The following is an 18,830-nucleotide window of genomic DNA, read 5'->3' on the forward strand; positions in this document are numbered from 1 at the left end:
GAGGGCTGGGCCACGCCCTAGGTCTTTAAATAGTTCGTCCTGACTATGGGCGTTGCCGACTATAGCTTTAGCCTAGTGCTAGCAATACCGGTCAGCAGTGGTGGTGTTGGAGCGTCTGATATCTGGTGCAGTATATCCCTCAGTGGTTCTTTCTCCAATCTGTTATATATATATTTGGTTGCCCTTGCACATTATTGTATTCCCTTGTGTATTTACTGTGTGGTGTTTTCTTTTACCCCTGTCCATACGTATTTGTGGGGTCTGGTGTCTGGTCCCCTCACTGGGTGGAGGGAGGTGGGTTCAGCTTAGGGCTGGACAGGAGACAGGGACAGGGTGGAGGCTCAGGCAGGCACACCTTCAGTGTAAACCCTGGATAGACGGACAGACAGGGTTCCCCTAGTCGGAGGGACATCACAGGGGTCCTGGGGTTTTTGCCTAAAGTAACCTAGGCATTCCATGACAGTGTTCTGACAGCTGGAAGGCTTCATCCCCTACACAGACAAATGGCATAGGTGGACCAGATGTTTACGGCAGTGGTCTAGGGGGTGGGAACTGGAAGGTGTTTCCATACAGTTTACGCCCCATGGCAGACAGTTTGAAAACTTGAGAGTCATTGGAGCGGCCATAGGCCCCAATATCAACAGCAATAAATTTGTATTCCGCGTCAGCGATGGCCATGAGGACAATGGAAAAATATTTCTTGTAATTGAAATATTCCGATCCCGATCCGGCTGGCTTTACAATGCGGATATGTTTCCCGTCCACAGCGCCCAAGCAGTTGGGAAACTGACATATCTGTAGAAACTTTTCTGAAATTTCAATCCACCTCTCTGTTGTGGGCTCTGGTAAAAACTCTTCAGCTAAGGAGTCCCACAGTGCACGGCATGTGTACTTCACTATTCCAGATATGGTGGAAATCCCGAGTCTGTACTGGAAATGCAGTGACGAAAGGGATTCTCCAGTTGCAAGAAATCTGTGGGGAATTAAAAAACAATCAATTAGTTTTAAATCACAGCATTACATACCAAAACTCAGCTATAACACTTGGAGATACAAACTACCACCAACAAGATTGCAGTGAAAGTGTGCTCTGATGCGAGCACATCCAATAAATGTGGCTTACCTTAAAGTCACCATCAGACGCTCTGCGGGTGAAACAGAGAAGCGGCAATAGGTGTCCGCTTTTCTTATGAGGTGTGCAATGCGCTCCACCAAGTAATCAAAATTCTCCATTTTCATCCTAACATATCCAAAAAATTTCTCCGGGTTTCGTCTAAGGTCTATGCAGAGTGTAGAATGGACCCCACGCGTCATTCTCTTGGCTGTGATGGGGTGGATCCACAAACGTCGTCTACGATGCCTGATGCGCTGCTGTCTCGCTCTCTCCTTCTCCAGAACAATCACCCTCAAACAATTCGCCTCCGCTGTAAAATCCGCCAAATTCTTCAAAATATTTCCAATGACAACATCCATCTTCGCCAGTAACTTGCTCTTCTCTCCAACCTGCACTTTCTCCTCTCCAACCTGTCAAAGAAGGGCTGTAGGAACACGCTATATATAGTTTTTCAGTAGCCAATCCCGTTCAGAAGGCCACAAGGGTCAATTTTAAAAACCGGATCCGGCATAATCCGTCGAAAAACGGAACAAAAACCGGATGAACCGGATCCGGTTTTGTCTGTGAAGAACAAGACGGATCCGGCAGAAAAACGGATCCGTCACATCCGGTTTTACGAAATATTTGCTGGATCCGGCGCTCCGGCACGACGCCGGATCGCGCCTGAAGCCGAAAACCTGATGTGTGAAAGTAGCCTAAGCAATTAATAAAACGCTAGTGTTTTATGAGCAGAAAACGCCTAAAAAAACTTACAAAAATGCTGAAAAAGACACCAGGGGTATTTGTGGAGTTTTTGCAACCTTTCCATTGACTTCTATTGCAATGAATGAAGCAGCCTCATTGAAGAAAACTCCTGAAGAATCCTCAGGTGACTTTTTTAACACTTAAAGCATTTGAAAACCTGCAACTAATTAAAAACTATCAAAAGACTGAATGTATAAGCGAGCCGATTTTCAATAGAATTGAAAAGGAAGAATTCTTTTTAGGAGTTTCCTGAAGCAGACTTGCTCCAAAGCCCTCAGTAAACTCAGTGTGATCATATCCTAAGGTCGTGATCACACTATGTGGCGCCCCTGAGGCTTCAGTCGCCACAGAGGTACTGCACCTCCTCCTGAGGTGTGGTGCCCCAGCATCCAGGTAAGGTGGGAACTCCTAACCACGCTCCAACACCTGCACCCCTCACCACAAAGTAGTGTAGCAAAGCCACATTGCGGCTCTTTGCTTGGAGAGTTGCAAAGCACCTTTGGTGGTTCCCTGCTTGGAACACGAAACGTGCTGGGAGGCGGGTGGAGTTGAGAATACATAAAGAGCGGGAAGAGTCAGTCAGTCAGAGAGTGGGAGAGAGAGAGTCACTCGGAGAGGAGTGAGGATCCCTGGAAGAGGGATGGAGGAAGGAGTGCTACAGCTGCCTCAGTGATTTGAGCCAGCTGGCACAGGAAAGGAAAGAAGGAGAAAGACATTGGACTGAAACCTGAACTTCTATGAGAGAGAGGGATTAGTACGGAATGAAGGAGTAAAAGGGAACACAGAGGACGTGGGTTAGAGGAAGAACCTTGCCTAGAAGTTCTAAGCACAAGGCCGGGGCCCGGTCCCCGAGGTTGTATGGATACTGAAGGTCCTGCAGCAGACACCGGTGGAGTAGTGGGCTGTAAATGCACTACTCCCATCTAAGAATAGGGGGCACAACAGCAACTTGGATAGTGAGCCGGGACTCAGGAGTAAGGAGTCCCCGAAGCAGGCTACAACTGTCTGCCGTACAAATAGAGTTCTTGGGAACATCTGTCAGGAGGCACTCCAGTGTAAAGGTACTGTCACACTTAGCGATGTACCAGCGATCCCGACCAGCGATATGACGCGGTCAGGATCGCTGGTACATCGCTAAGTGGTCGCTAGTGAGCTGCCACACAGGCAGATCTCACCAGCGACATCGCTGGGGACGGGGGTCGCTACTTAACTGTCACACTAGGCGATCCTGACGTCCTCCTGCCCGGCTCCACGCTCGTCTCTCCACAGGAAGCGCCACAGGAAGCTGACGACGAGAAAGAGTCCTGATGTTCTCGCGCGATCAGCGATAACCAGAGGGGGAGCGGGTCGTAGGTAAGTATCAGACACAGCGATGTCGCTAGCAATATCGCTATAACGTCAAAAGTTATAGCGATATTGCTAGCGATATCGCTTAGTGTGACAGTACCTTTACTTAGTACTAGGAGTACTTCACTCAAAGGCGCTATAGAGGAGACGTTCAGAAAGGTACATGTTGGCGGAGTGTTGGAAGGGAGCATCCTATCTTGCCTGGAGGATGACTGAGCCCAGGACCCGGAAGACACAGCACGGAGGCAGGCATCTGTGTGAACTGCAGACTGTGTGTAAAGCTTTGGAACTACATGCCCTGGTGTCCTCCACTTATTCTCGCATCACTACACCCCGCACTACTACATCTGGGCACCGGCCTCTACACCGCCTGTGCCTCTCCTCCATTGCTACATCTACACTGCCCTGGGACTACAGCTCCATCTGTGGGGAGTTTCACCATCTTGGCTGCAACCCACCACCAGTCCCAGAGGATCTGCATGCAGTGTCGGCAAAACACCTCACTTGCCGAACACCACAGGTGGCGTCACTAACTATTCATAAACTTTATTTCATTGTTCATTCATCCCCTTTTTGCCATGGAGCCCCAGGGCCACGGACCGGGTCTCAGCTTCCGTGACAACTCCCATTGAGATCAACGGGCCCGGTACCGAGTACCCCGCTAGGCCCTGGTGGGGCGCTCCAACTACGTTTTTAAAATCATTTCTATTTTGTTCATGAAAAGTCAGACGAGTGTCATGCAAATGTCATGCGCTTTTCATGCTCGTACAATTCGATTTTTAACTGCTAGCAGCCAATTTACATCTGAATGCAGTGTGATTTCTATCCGATTGCAATGCGATTTAGTACGAACTTTTACATAGAGAAATTCTCAGTCTTTTACACATCGTTTTTAAAGGAAATATTCTTCAAGATATCTATCTCTCTCTCTCTATATATATGTATGTGTGAGTGAGATATATATATATGCTTTGAGTGTGTAGTGTACTTTACTGTGTATGTTTTGCTAAATAAATTCCTTTCTAAAAAAAGGCATGGGATCCTCCAACATTTTATTAACCAGCAGAGGGAAAGCGGACAGCTGGGGGCAGATGTTTATATCATGGGGAGAGGGTAATACCCATGTAACTTCCCAGGCAATTAATATCAGCTCACAGCTGTATACTAAGCCTTTACTGGTTATTAAAATGGGGGACCTCAAACAAAAAAAAAATTACGTAGGGTTCCCCTATAACTACAGCTGCAGGCTGATATTAATAGCCTAGGAAGGAGCCATGGATATTGCCCCTTCCCAGACTAAAAACATCAGCTCTCAGCCACCTCAGAAATGGAACATCCATAATTCTGGCACCTAGCCTCGCTCTTCCAACTTCCCTTGGTGTGGTGGCAAGTGGGGTGATAGTATTGGGGTTAATGTCACCTTTGTATTGTCATGTGACATCAAGACCAGGGGTTAGTAATGGAGAGGAGTCTATAAGACTGCAGCCAGGATCATATTCCTCACCAACCGTTACAACGATGCCTCTAACTTGTGCCAGTCATTGCACTGGTTACCCATCCACTCCAGAATTCAATATAAACGTATCACTCTCACCCACAAAGCACTTCACAGTTCAGCATCACCCTACATATCCTCCCTCGTCTCAGTCTACCCGTGCCCTCCGTTCTGCTAATGACCTGAGGTTAACATCCTCAATAATCAGAATCTCCCACTCCCATCTCCAAGACTTCCCGCGTGCTGTGCCAATTCTTTGGAATGCACTACCCAGGATAATTCGATCAAACCACAATACTGACAGTTGTATGCATGCCCTAAAAACTCATTTTTTTCATACTGGCCTACCGCCTCAACACATTTATTTAACTATCCTTTTGTTGCCCATTCAAAACTTTCACCATAACCAGGTTCCTCGCATCATGTTCTCACACGGTTTATGCATTTAATAGCCCTCTGGGTCTGTACTTTTACATATTCTGGCTGATAACCGATTCATGTGGCATTACATGAACACCCGATTTCTTACATTATGGCTGATCTGAACAATGAAAGCAAGTGTTACCATCCACCTTTTGTGTCTCCCCTATTTCCTCATAGATTGTAAGCTTGCGAGCAGGGTCCTCATTCCTCTTGGTATCTGTTGAACTATGTGATTATTCTTAGGTTGTAATGTCTTTTATTGTTTGTACACGTCCCCTCTAAAATGTAAAGTGCTGCGGAAGATGTTTGCGCTTTAGAAATAAAATTATTATTATTGTTACTAACCCTATAGTGATATTATAAAAAATATTCACACCCAGAATAAAGTCCTTTGAAATAATGACACATTCCTGTAATGAATCTACATTTCCCAAAACACATATACTCACGTCAACTTCCAGTTCTCTAAAGCCAATGTCTCATGCAACAAAATTAAAATAAACAACCATATTCCTCACCTGTCCGCAGAGAAAATAATAATACAGTTGTCCCGCGACACGTCTAGCTCTGCTACATCTAGATGGCAGGCTGCATTGTTGCATGATGCGACTTTACAGCCTGCCATCCAGAAAGGACGCTGTGCGTGCTCGCTCAGCGCCTTGTGGTGAACTCCTTTCACCTCACTGACGTTACCGTGAGCAAGTTCACACGCTCGCAGTGCCAACAGAAAGGTCGTGGGAGTTCACAGCAAATGAACTACGTTCAACTCACTCATGCCAGCACCGTCAGAACTTTTCTCACGCCACTCGCCGTGAGTTGAACTGAGTTTCATTAAAGGAGTCTGTGTCATTATTTCAATTAAAAGGACTTTATTCTGAGTTTTTTTTTATGCAAAATCACTATGGGATTAATAATAGGCATTGCTAACCTCTAAGCTTGATGTCCCCTGACAATACAAAGGTGACATCAACCCCCCAACTATCACTCCACTTGTGACCGCACGAGGGCAAGTGGGAAGAGCGAGGCTAAGTGCCATAATTGGCGTATATTATGGATGCACATTTTGTGGGGCAAGTGAGAGCTGGTAGTTTTAGTTTGGGATGGGGCCAATATCCATCACCCCTTCCTAGGCTATTAATATCAACCTGCAGCTGTCTGCCTAGCCTTGCTGGTTATTAATCATAGGGGGACCCTACGTCATTTTTCAGTTGCAGCCCGGACTTCCTCTTCGTGTATGATTTGTCTGAAGGCAGGGACAATGATGCCACCTCTGATTGGACGTCGGCGTCACAAGTCACAACACCGCACGAGAGCCCCGGGGAGAGCGACAGCTAACACCGCGGGAACTGCGCCTGCACGGGAGGTGAATATAAGTTATTATTTTATGGGGGCCAGACAATTTGATCAAGAAGGGGTTGTCCTAGTAGTGGACAACCCATCTAATGCCCACCATGTTTAATGCCCACCTACGATTGTGTTTCCACAGTGCTCTACTACTATTAAAAAAATAAATAAATACGGTAAAAGCAATCTCTCCCCTGTGCCTGGTTCCTCTTCCTTCTACTGGGCGGTTCTCTCCCCATCCTTAGCGCTCATTCAGACGTTTCTTCAGATCGGTCCGAGAACCAGTCACAATGCAGAAATTGGACGCGGCGCTCCCGACCGGAGCGTGACAACGTCATAGTAATACATGAATAAGTCATGCTCGGGTCGGCAGTACTGTAGTCAGTCCGGCATCATCGGCCTGTACTCAGCTTGATTTGCACAGATGTCTCCATGAGCCCTTAGGGTTCGTACATGAGAATAACGGACCGATTATTGTGATCAGACGCTGAGCTAACTTTGATCTGAGCTTGGTCCAAGCGACATCGGTTTTTCTTGTATGGGGAGGAAAAAAAAAGTTTCTCGACCTCCCCCTTCCTGACACTCCATGAAAAACAGACGGCACTCAGATGACAGTCCGATTCTTTTTTCCTGGTCCATAGATTTACATTGCTGATCCTCAAATCAAAATCAGACAAGGCTCTGCTTTCGTTTTGTTTTTTAAATAGATCATTCGGTCCAAGGAAAAAAAAACAAAAATCAGACATGTGATCAGCCCCAGAGACTGTGATCTGTAAAGAAACACGGTGTATAAAGTGTAATATATCTATGTACAGGGTGTAATATATGATAGACCTCTATATGTATGTCATGTGCAGTGTGATATTATGTATATGACAGCCCATGCATTACTGACACCCTATACATGACACACCTAGACTGCACCCAGCAGACCACTCTCACCTTCCCGGAGAGCAGCAGACCTGTGGCCGCAGGTTCTCCGGCCGGAGCAGTGCGCCCCTCCCCCACTCTCTGGGGCTGAGACGGCGCCCCCTGCAGTCTGCATAATGGTGGACGCCGGGCCGGGGATCGGCGAGGTCACGTGGTGGCGGGAAGCGCAGTAATGGAGGTCAGAGGCAGTGATCGTGAGGAAACCCCGAGGAACAGTGGCGGCCCGCGGGGCAGAGCCGGGCCTGGATTGGTGAGAGCGGAGCGCAGGGGTGGCGGCTCATCTGCTGGGGCGCTGCGGAGCTTGTATCATGTAGTTTCCATTGGTTGCTGTAATGCGGTTGCTATGGGAAAGGTGCGGCTATGTCGGGGGAGCTGAGGCGGTCTAGTTAAGAAAATGTTGAATCCTCTGCTGTTCCTTTGAGTTAGGCCACGTTCACACGCTCAGTATTTTACCTCAGTATGGAGCCAAAACCAGGAGAGGTGACGGGTTTCTATCATACTTTCCCTCTGATTGTTCCTCTCCTGGTTTTGGCTCCATACTGAGGTAAAATACTGACCAAATACTGAATGTGTGAACGTGGCCTTATAAAGTAATTCCACCCTATGTTCACCTACTCTGTCCTATGTCTTCCTCCTAGTCTGTATTTGAGAGGCTGGCACAGAACATGGAGGACATATCGGGAGACAGAGGAGTTTTAAAAGAGTTGATCCGAGCCGGAAGTGGAGAGAAGGTTCCTCCAGATGCTACAGTGATTAGTAAGTGAGGCCGCATCTACTGAGGACAGACTCGGGCCGGGCTCACATCACGGATTAGCCCGCACCAGTGGAGAGCCGTTGGGGTTTCCGTCAGAAGCATTGAAAAGTGGGAGTCAGGAGGACGCGTCACTGGGGCCTTTGGCCTTAAAGGGAATCTCTCACCCCATTTTTCGACTATCAGCTTCCGGCACCGCTATCAGGGGCTTATCTACAGCATTCTGTAACGCTGTAGATAAGCCCCCGATATCACCTGAAAGAGAAGAAGAATGAAGTTCGGGTCCGGAGGGTGTCGCAGTCCGGCACCTCCCATCTTCTAACAATGACATCCTCTTCTTTGCTTCCCATCATGGCTCCGGCGCAGGCGCACTGCTCTGCCCTGTTGAGGGCAGAGTAAAGTACTGCAGTGCTCAGCCACCGGAGCTCTCTGACGTTTCCCGGCGCCTGCGCACTGCAACAGGGCAGAGCAGTGCGCCGGAGCCGCGACGGGAAGCAAAGAAGAGGCCGTCACCACTAGAAGATGGGAGGCACCGGACCGCGACACCCATCGGACCAAAACCGGACCCAGACTGCCCCTGGGTGAGTATAATATAATTTGTTTTTCTTCTCTCTCAGGTTACATTGGGGGCTTATCTACAGCATTATAGAATGGTGCCAGCAGCTGATAGTCGAAAAAATAGATGACAGATTCCCTTTAATGAATCAGACAGTTCCTTACCCATTTTCAGCAGTGTCTCCATGCAGTCAACAATGGTTTTGTGCCACCTCAAAAAGGTGGACAATGCTGAAAGTGAGGTCAGACAGAGCACAAAGTGACTCCGTCTCCTTTATTAAAGTCAAGAGTTACCCCTGAAACCAATTTTTCTGGGCTTCAAATGAAGGTACTGGATGGTACTACTGACTTCTGGCTAAAATGTGACGTGAAGCCAGCCTAAGGGCGCATTCACACAGGCGTCGATTCTCTCATGCAAGAATCGCAGCACAGGTGTGGAGAAGACGTACAACTTAATTTCTCCATTGACTGTCCAATTACATCAGACTGCACTTGGATGACATATAAGTGCAGTCCAATGTTTCACTCGCACTCATAAACAGAGTGAGGGCGTGCGATCTGATCATCAAATTCACTTTGCATGCTGTGATTATTTTCTTATGCCGAATCGGCATGAGAAAATAATCACAGCTCTGCACTATAACATTGCATCGAGTGCTGTCCGATAGAACATTAGAGAGCACTCGGCCGTGTTATACGGCAGTGTGAGCAAGCAGTAAAGGTAGTAATATCTTGCCCTCTTTGGCTTCTGACCTGAAAATAATTTGGTTACTGTGGCGCCATCGATGCCTGCCTGCTGCAGGTGATTTTTTTTTTTTCTCAATATACTGTATATATAATATTCAGTATGTAAAAGAGGGAGCAGATGACTGAGGGATCAGTGACCTGTCAGAAGGCATACTGATGAATACCTAATCAGAGCACCACATGAAGCCCCCGCCCACAGACTTTCCCGGAGCACGAGAATCTCATTAACTCAAAACTGAAAATAAAGATTGGAACAACAATCACAAGACGGATTTCATTGAGGTATCATGTTAATCAGTATAACGGCGCCGACCTGACACTGTCTGTAGGTTAGGCCTCATTCACACATCAGTATTTTTGATCAGTTTTTCATGAGTATTTCTATGCCAAAACCAAGAGTGTCTCCAAAACACAGAACAGGTGTCAGTCTTTCAATTATAGTTTTCTCTGTAAGGTCCACTCCTGGTTTTGGAATATAAACACGTCAGCGGTAGTCAGTGAGGGCTGCGCGGAGTCCCTGGCTGTCCTGAGGTGAACTGATGAGCGTGGGATAAAGTTCAGAAACTTTCCAACGCTTATTAGTTCATCTCCGGTCAGCTGGGAAGGCTGCACAGAGATGAAGTCATTCATTCGGCAGTGGTTTTCAGCATGGCCGGTCGCATTAGCACCTGTCCCCGTTGTAAACTAGTTAACCCCTTGTGATGGATTGCAGCGGGGGACCTGACTGAACGGCGGAGAGATATGTACAGTATATTGTTGCTTTTTTATTTTTTTTAAAGAGCAAGGGCTTTTTTTGGATAAGCAGATTAATAAATGTTGTCAAAAAACTTGTGTGATTATTTCATTAAAAGAATTTTTAATGTGCGTGTCTTTTTTTAACCCTTTACTATTCTAGGGTTAATAACGGATAGGTGTCTTATTGACACCTCTCCATTATTAACCCGGCTTAATGTCACCTTTCAATAGCAAGGTGACATTAACCCATGAGCAACCGCTAAAGGCAATGGAAATATAGAGACTAAGTGCCAGAAAAGGCGCATCTTATAGATGCGCCTTTTCTGGGGTGGCTGGGGGCAGATTTTCTTTAGCCGGGGGGGCAAAAGCAATGGTCCCTCTCTAGGCTATTAATATCTGCCCTCACTCTCTGGCGGAGAAATTACGGCAGGAGCCTACGCAATTTTTTACAACGAATTTACCCGTTAATTTAACACCTACATGTCCCAAATTCTACACACATACCGTAATCTAATTATTAGTCAAAGATATATAAAAAAATAAATGAAATGGTTTACTGTATGTAAGCCATGTGTCATTTCATGTCAAGTTTTGTAATGATTTTCCAGAAGCCGGCAATTGATTTAGCGGCTATTACGCTATGTAGAACTCTGACATATACTGTATATAGATATGTGTGTCTCAGTGATGTGTGTGTGTGTGTATATATATATATATATATATATATATATATATATATATATATATTATATTTCTTTTGTTTGCGTTTTAACCTGTCATTGGGCTCCATTATATGTCTATTTTGCAAGCTGGCGAGAAAATCTCAGCATACGGACGCGCAAAAAACGCAGCCATGCCTTGCCAACGGATGACATACGGATCACTGTTCAGGGAACATTTCTGCGTGCTACGACTGTAAAATACGGACCGTATTTTTATACGTTGTGTGTGACTCTGGCCTTTCTGTGCACAATCCTGCTGACAGGTATCCTTTAAACCTTGTGTGACTGTCAAATTTGCAGCAAATAAAAAAAAAAAAAAAAAATGTTAATTTTTACCACTAAAATGTCATATTTCCATGTTCCAATGATATAAAATTATGTGAGGCATCTGTGGGTTCTAAATACTCACTACACCACTAGATAAGTTCCTTAAGCTGTGAAGTCTCCAATATCGGGTCACTCACCTTGAGGGGGGTTTTGGTGATCTGGCACCTCAGGGGCTTGGCTAATGGCGCCTACAATCTATTCAAACTGTGCAATGGGGGAAAAAAGTATTTAGTCAGCCATGAATTGTGCAAGTTCTCCCACTTAAAAAGATGAGAGAGGCCTGTAATTGACATTATAGGTAGACCACAACTATGAGAGACAAAATGAGAAAACAAATCCCCAAAAAATCTTGTCTGATTTGGCAAGATTTATTTTGCAAATTATCGTGGAAAATAAGTATTTGGTCATTAACAAAAGTTCATCTCAATATTTTGTTGTATATCTTTTTGGCAATGACAGAGGTCAAACGTTTTCTGTAACATAGAAGACTTGGCACACTCTGATAGATGAGGTGAAGGGATTTAATGTGAAATACATACAGTAGTCACAACAAACATTTTGGTCTTTCAAGACCTTCATCAGTGTACTATATGAAATAGTAGGATGTGTGATTTGACACATACAATAGAGTGGTGATCAATATTTGTGGTATGGTAGTAATGTAGGTAGCCAGGATTCGGCTACTGACGTATCAAAGAGTGAGTGGGGCCGTGTCCTAGGATGCGGTGTCCACCGCTGGTCCGTCAGGTCACCTCATCCATCAGAATGTGCCAAGTCTTCTATACTATGATTAAGGGTTTGGGAACCTACTTGAGGCACCTCCCCCACCGGCTGTGCTAGCAGTTTCATTCTTTACCATTGATAAACATTTTCTGTAAGTCTTCACAAGGTTGGCACACACTGTTGGTGGTATGTTGGCCCATTCCTCCATGCAGATCTCTATAGCAGTGATGTTTTGGGCCTGTCACTGTGCAACACAGACTTTCAAATCCCTCCAAAGTTTTTCTGTTTTGGTTGAGATCTGGAGACTGGCTAGGCCACTCCAGGACCTTCGTATGCTTCTCACGAAGCCACTCCTTCGTTGCCATGGTGGTGTGCTTGGGATCATTATCATGCTGAAAGACCCATCCAAGTTTCATCTTCAATGCCCTTGCTGATGGAAGGAGGTTTGTGCTCAAAATCTCACGATACATGGCCCCATTCATTTTTTCATGTACACAGATCAGTCGTCCTGGTCCCTTTGCAAAGAAGCAGCCCCAAAGCATGATGTTGTCACTCCTATGCTTCACAGTAGGTATGGTGTATCTTTGGATGTAACTCAGTATTCTGTCTCCTCCAAATACGATGAGTTTTGTTTCTACCAAACAGTTCTACTTTGGTTTCATCAGACCATATGACATTCTCCCAATACTCTTCTGGATAATTCAAATGCTCTGTAGCAAACTTCAGATGGGCCCGGACGTGTACTAGCTTAAGCAGGGGGACACGTCTGGCACTGCAGGATCTGAGTCCCTGGTGGCGTAGTGTGTTACTGATGGTAGCTTTTGTTATGGTGGTCTCAGCTCTATGCAGGTCATTGACTAGGTCCCCCCGTGTTGTTTTGGGATTTTTGCTCACCGTTCTTGTGATCATTTTGACTTCATGGGGTGAGATCTTGCGTAGAGCCCCAGATCGAGGGAGATTATCAGTGGTCTTGTATGTCTTCTTATTATTGCTCCCACAGTTGATTTCATCACACCAAGCTGCTTGCTTATTGCAGATTCAGTCTTCCCAGCCTGGTGCAGGGTTACAATTTTGTTTCTGGTGTCCTTCGACAGCTCTTTGGTCTTCACCATAGTGGCGTTTGGAGTGTGACTGTTTTGAGGTTGTGGACAGGAGTCTTTTATACTGATAACAAATTCAAACAGGTGCCATTACTGCAGGTAATGAATGGAGGACAGAGGAGCCTCTTAAAGAAGAAGTTACAGATCTGTGAGAGCCAGATATCTTGCATGTTTTTAGGTGACCAAATACTTATTTTCCACCATAATTTGTAAAATAAATCTTGCCAAATCAGACAAGGTGATTTTCTGGATTTTGTTTTCTCATTTTGTCTCTCATAGTTGTGGTCTACCTATGATGTCAATTACAGGCCTCTCTCATCTTTTTAAGTGGGAGAACTTGCACAATTGGTGGCTGACTAAATGTTTTTTTCCCCACTGTATCTGAGTTCTAAAAGCCAAGTAACACTCCTTCCCATCCGATCTCTGCCGTGTGCTCAATCAGTAGTGTGCAACCACATATGTAGTACTGTCATGTTCGGTAAAAATTGCATAACAAACTATGGGGTCCATTTTCTCCTATTACCCTCATGTAAATTATAAATTTGGCGCTAAAACAGTATTTTAGTGGAAAAAAATGTAATTTTTCTATCGCTTCATTGGAGGACACAGGAACCATGGGGTGTATGCTGCTGCCACTAGGAGGCTGACACTATGCAGAAAAAAAGTTAGCTCCTCCTCTGCAGTGTACACCCCACCGACAGGAAGTAGGATGTTCAGTTTAGCTTAGTGTCAGTAGGAGGTGGACACGGGTCTTTCATTAGACCCATATCTACCTCAGTGTGCGTCGTTTCTTTTTAAGGTTTTACAGGGAGAGATACAGAGTGAATAGACACATCTCATATCCTCATGGCTCTCCACACAGGACCAAGAGCCCCCTAACACGGATGTGTCAGGCGATCCAGAATGGTCCTGGTCCCCCGTCCCCCACCCACTCGCCCACCAGAGCCTGTCGGTTTGGAGGAGACGCGGACGTCCTAAGAAAATTCACGGACGTCTTTACTTCACTGAACAATGAGGTACCTCTCTTTCCTCAGGTTTCCTCACACAAAAAGAGCGAGGAATCACGGCTCCTTCACTCCCTGTGGCAGTTAGGTACAAGGCCTCCATGCTGGCTTTCCCCCTCCTCTCTCTGCGCCTTTCTTTACTAAGGGCTTCTGCCCTCCCGGCTGCACTTAACTAATTCATCTCTGCAGCCAGGCTTCATGCAGGGATCCATGTCGGGAGCGGTCGCCGCGGCAGCTCCGCGCTGCCCCGCGTTCCCCGGCAGCCGCCGCAGTTACTCCAGGCCCCGGCTTCAATTTGGGCCTTGTTCGGCGTCGCGGCCTCGCCCCCGCCTTCATCCTCGGTCGGGCTTTTTTTCCCGCCCATTTCGGGTTCGCCCACCACTCTCTCCCTCTGTCCTGCGTCCCTGAGGTTGCACACGGCCCCGCCCACTCCCCCTAGCCTGCCTAATGTCTTTAGACTGCGCCATCTTTGGCCTGCTAACAGTGTGGTTAATTACGCCTATTCTCCCTTCCTCGGCCCCTCAGTGAAAGCTCGCGCTTTTCTGCACTGCTCCTCTCAGGCTGCCTCCATCTTCTCAGTCCCCCAACCTTCCGGCAACAGAGGCGATCGTCGTCTTCCAGCGTGGGACCCGGTTAGTTCCTTCTCCGGGCAGGTACAGCCTTTCCTGCCCATCTCCGCTCGGCCTAAACAGGTACAGTGCGGAGCATATTCCACTTATAGAAAAATTAAGCTGGGCCTCGCTATCCGCAGGCTAGTGATGGCGCATTGAATCCATCTTTCCTGTGGAAACTGATGGGAATTGTGCTATAGTGATGCAGTCTCTCATGTAAACAGTGCAGCCATTAGTGTAATAAGTACCTCTAGCCGTACTATAATAGTAATATAACCGGGCAGTCACTAGCGTAATAGTGCTCTGGAAACGTGCGTTCACCGACGTAACAGTGCTCCAGAGCCGTACAGTCGCTAACGTAATTGTGCCTGGGTGTCGTGTAGTCACTGGGGTAATGGTGATCTACAGCCGGTAGTTCTCTAGAGCCGTGCAGCCCTAGGCAATCGTAACCCAGTGCCACCGGCCATTCTAGGCTGAGCGTGACCGCATTCGTCAGATGTGACCGATAAGCAGCATGAGCCTGGGCTGAGACCCGAATGGGAAACTAGGCTGCACTCGCAGGTCCGGGGTCATGCACAAAATTCACTGGCGTAATGGTAATCTTCTGCCGCTCAGTCTCTAATGGAATAGTACGTCCAGTATCATAGCACACGAGCCATGCAGTCGATGGTGTATTAGTTACCCCTTGCGACTGTCTTCTGTGTCACGATCCACTCTACGTCAGCCCACGTACATTGGACATGTTCAAACTTGTCATATGGCGTCTGCCTGGTAGAAGTTTTCTCTCGCACGTCTTGCCTCGGAGATCTGACTTTGTCTCACAGCTGTTGTGGTTTCTGCGATCGCAGATCCGTACATTGATTCTCGGCAGAGCAGGACTCGACCATTGCTTCACACATAATGATTCGGGAGCCTCGGCATAGCAAATGCTTCCATATCTCCTGCTCGCAAGCAATCTGGACGCTGGCATCACACTGCTCTAAGCAGAATGATGAGCTGTTGCCGTCCCTTCACTTCTGCAGTGTTTGGGACGGATTTCCAGCTGGATAAGAAGTCAAAGCTGTGTGACCCGGCAATTTTCTGCGGTGGCTCAGTGGATAAAGAAGCTGACCACAACTCGCAGATCCAGTAGTTGGAACCCTGTCGCACAACAGAGAGTAGAGTTTAGTCTCACTCTGATTCCATGCCTACTGTTCTACTGTCAAAAGAATTGACTGGTCAGAATGATCTTTAATACAGACTGCGTGGTACGGCTAACCACACGTGAAGCCATTATTCTATCCCAGGCCCAGACCACAACACAGAAGCCGTTATTCTGCCTAATGTCGTCAGGTGCCTAGACCACACCGCAACACAGAGCGGCTGTCTCCTATATCCTTCTCCGGGTTCTCTCCACGCTGATTTGTTCACAGGTTACTTAGAGCCGTTGGCAGCTATGCTCTATCCGCTATCCAGGCTTGAGACACAACACCTACCAGGTATAGTGGTTGAAATGGCCGTATTACTGTGGAGACGTGTCCGAGGTTGACTGCTCCAGTGGTACTGGTGTTCAGTACCGTATTCAGGTGAGTCACACGCTCTCGTATTCAAGTTCCTCGCGTCCTATTGCAGCAGTATTCTATCCTTATCGAGCAATTGGATAGTCCTCTACCGCAGGGTTCCCCAACTCCAGTCCTCAAGGCCCACCAACAGATCATGTTTTCAGGATTTCCTTAGTATTAGTAAGGTGATAATTGCATCACCTGAGCAATACTAAGGAAATCCTGAAAACGTGATCTGTTGGTGGGCCTTGAGGACTGGAGTTGGGGAACCCTGCTCTACCAGACATGCTTTGTCAATGCACTCCATCTTTTCGGTAATTCAACCGTACCCGAGGTCGAGCGACTATACTGGCCCGGCTCTACTGTCCCATTGGCAGATGAGTCAGGAGCGTCCTCTCTCACGTTCCTCAGGGTCCTTTGCAGCGTCTGTCTAGCTCCCATATAATCACCACTCTAGATGAGGTGACGGCATTTATTACCTCCAGCGGGCTGCAGCTGTGCTTTCAAGTCTCTTTCATGTGAGTCTAAGACATGTTTCAGCTGCTTATTTCATAGTCAATAACATCTGTGGTCTATTAGCAGTTAAACGTCAAAGGCTACCAGGTCCAAACGGAGGGGATCTCTGTACCACAGGGCGGATCTCAGTAGCAACTTATCTGTAGACTCCACCTTCAGGTAGGTCAGACACTCTCGTGTCGGGTACGGATGGTCGAGGTTTACTGTAGCATGATCTGGACCCTAGGGGTGAGTTACTCCACAAGAGTTTTGTCCCACCTTCTGTCCAGTTACAGTACAGTCTGCAGTCTAGCTTTACTGCCCGGTGTGTTACGCCTATCATTAAGGTTTGGCTAATAGTAGTTTATAGGTTCTAGTATGTCCCAAGGGCCTTCGAGCTACCACATTACCTAAGCTCCTTATTTGTCGGAACTTACCTGCTTTCTTACAGACACCGGATAAAGCCCCCCAGCGGATCACAGATGTGACTTTTGGCCGTGACTGGGGCAAGTATCTCACCTCAGACAGGAGTGGGATCTCACTCTGCGCAAGTATCGACCAGGGTAGAAAGCTGCTCTGGTCTTTGATCTAAGGCTCAGTATGGTGATAACATGTTTCTTATTTCAGCCGGAATTGTATTTTTTTTCTCTGTGTTCTTCGGGCGCGTGTTGTCTTAGACTTAGGCACGTGGTTCTACACTCTGCAATCCTCTCCGGAGGGTCCAGGATGGATTCGGCCGTTTACATCGTCATAAGAATTTGACCTTCCTTTCATCAGCCTAGTTGTCTTTCTGGGGTCTACTTTGGCTACCTAGAGCCAAATTTCTTTGCATTTGCCATACTTCATGTTTTGCCGTGGACTTTCCTGGCTCGACTGTTCGTTATTAGTCTTGCTAGGCTAATTTTTTCTATATTCGCCCTCATCCCTGTATGTGGGGTTTATCTTCCCCTTGATCTCAGTCTGAAGGGGCATTCAGTAGTTTTCAGTCTACCTGCTTAATTGAGCGATCAGTTGTCTCTACATAGCCAACCGGTGCCTACATTGCAGCGATGAGATCCAGGTTATCCCCTGGTTCCATTCAGTATGTTTTCAGTGTTCGGTTCTTAACAGGTTCTCAGGGCCTGCTCTCAGGTCTTGTCATATTCTCATGGAACGGACTTCAGCCGTTTCCAAATAAGGAGGCGCCTCGGTATATCTTTTTCTCCTGAGCGCTTCACAAATTAGACTACTTCTGCGACTACGAACCCTCCGGTTCCAAGTTCTCCGCTACGGCCTTTCCTCGCCCAGACGTTCTGCTCTCAGGGATACCAACGTCGAATTCACACAGTAGTTAGCAGGATCAACCTTCAAAGCACCCGCCGCTATAGCGTGTCCTGCCTTAGCTTCCTCTAGTGTGGCGAAGTTCTATGGACGCGCGGCCTAGTTTGCTCAGAGAATTCTTTCTGGAGACCGGTCGGTAGATTTGACCGTTCCTACTGTCCAAAAAATTTTTCCTTGCAGGGAGACAGTTTTTCGCCTAATCGTTCCCATCTAAGGGTCCAGTTGGCTTTCTGTTCATGAGCGAAATTATGCCCATCTAGGTCCCTCACCAATTTTCCGTTCCTTCCGTGTAGCTCCAATAGACCAAATTATTAAAGAGATCACCGGAAGGACAAGCGCTCCCCTTCCTCAATCTCAACCTCGTCGTTTCTTCGGTGCCTCTTCCTCTGCATGACGTTTAGAGATCTAGGATTGAGCCCATCCTTGTTTTTCAGGAAGGAAATTTCTTCGTTCAACATTTACCTTCTGTGAATCGCAGGATTTTTCCTTATTCAATGAAGCTCTTATCCAGTTCCTGATTCTTCAAGGCTTTGGCGATGTCCGCTTTTGCACGAACGGGTTCATTACCCGGTTTTAGTTGGTATCTTTCTCTTTCAGACTCTCAACCACTCCTGGGGTCTTACAGAGTCTGTAACAGCTGTGGTGCACTTCTCGTGGATCAAGGATCCACTCTCCGTCATTCTGAATTCCCTTTCTTTCATCCGCCTCGGACTTTCCCTTCATGACGCCCTCTCATCAGGCTACTTGGCCACAGCAACGGTACTTCTCTGGCTTGAAGTGTAGAGTTCCTCGGGCCTTCAGG

At 47.0% G+C, this 18,830-nt stretch overlaps 1 protein-coding gene across 1 annotated transcript in view; it reads left to right on the forward strand.

Moving 5' to 3' along the window:
* Positions 1 to 7,391: 7,391 nt before the first annotated feature.
* The window catches only part of FKBP6 (FKBP prolyl isomerase family member 6 (inactive)), a 45,985-nt gene continuing 34,546 nt past the window's right edge, over positions 7,392 to 18,830 (forward strand). The window contains exons 1-2 of the mRNA XM_073565746.1: positions 7,392 to 7,647; positions 8,036 to 8,153. Of these exons, the coding sequence (XP_073421847.1) occupies positions 7,570 to 7,647; positions 8,036 to 8,153 (196 nt within the window). The 5' untranslated portion in view covers positions 7,392 to 7,569. The remainder of the gene's footprint in view (positions 7,648 to 8,035; positions 8,154 to 18,830) is intronic.

Source organism: Dendrobates tinctorius, unplaced genomic scaffold, assembly GCF_039654945.1.
Source record: "Dendrobates tinctorius isolate UK_male_01 unplaced genomic scaffold, ASM3965494v1 ptg000016l, whole genome shotgun sequence".
NCBI classification, from domain to species: Eukaryota; Metazoa; Chordata; class Amphibia; order Anura; family Dendrobatidae; genus Dendrobates; species Dendrobates tinctorius.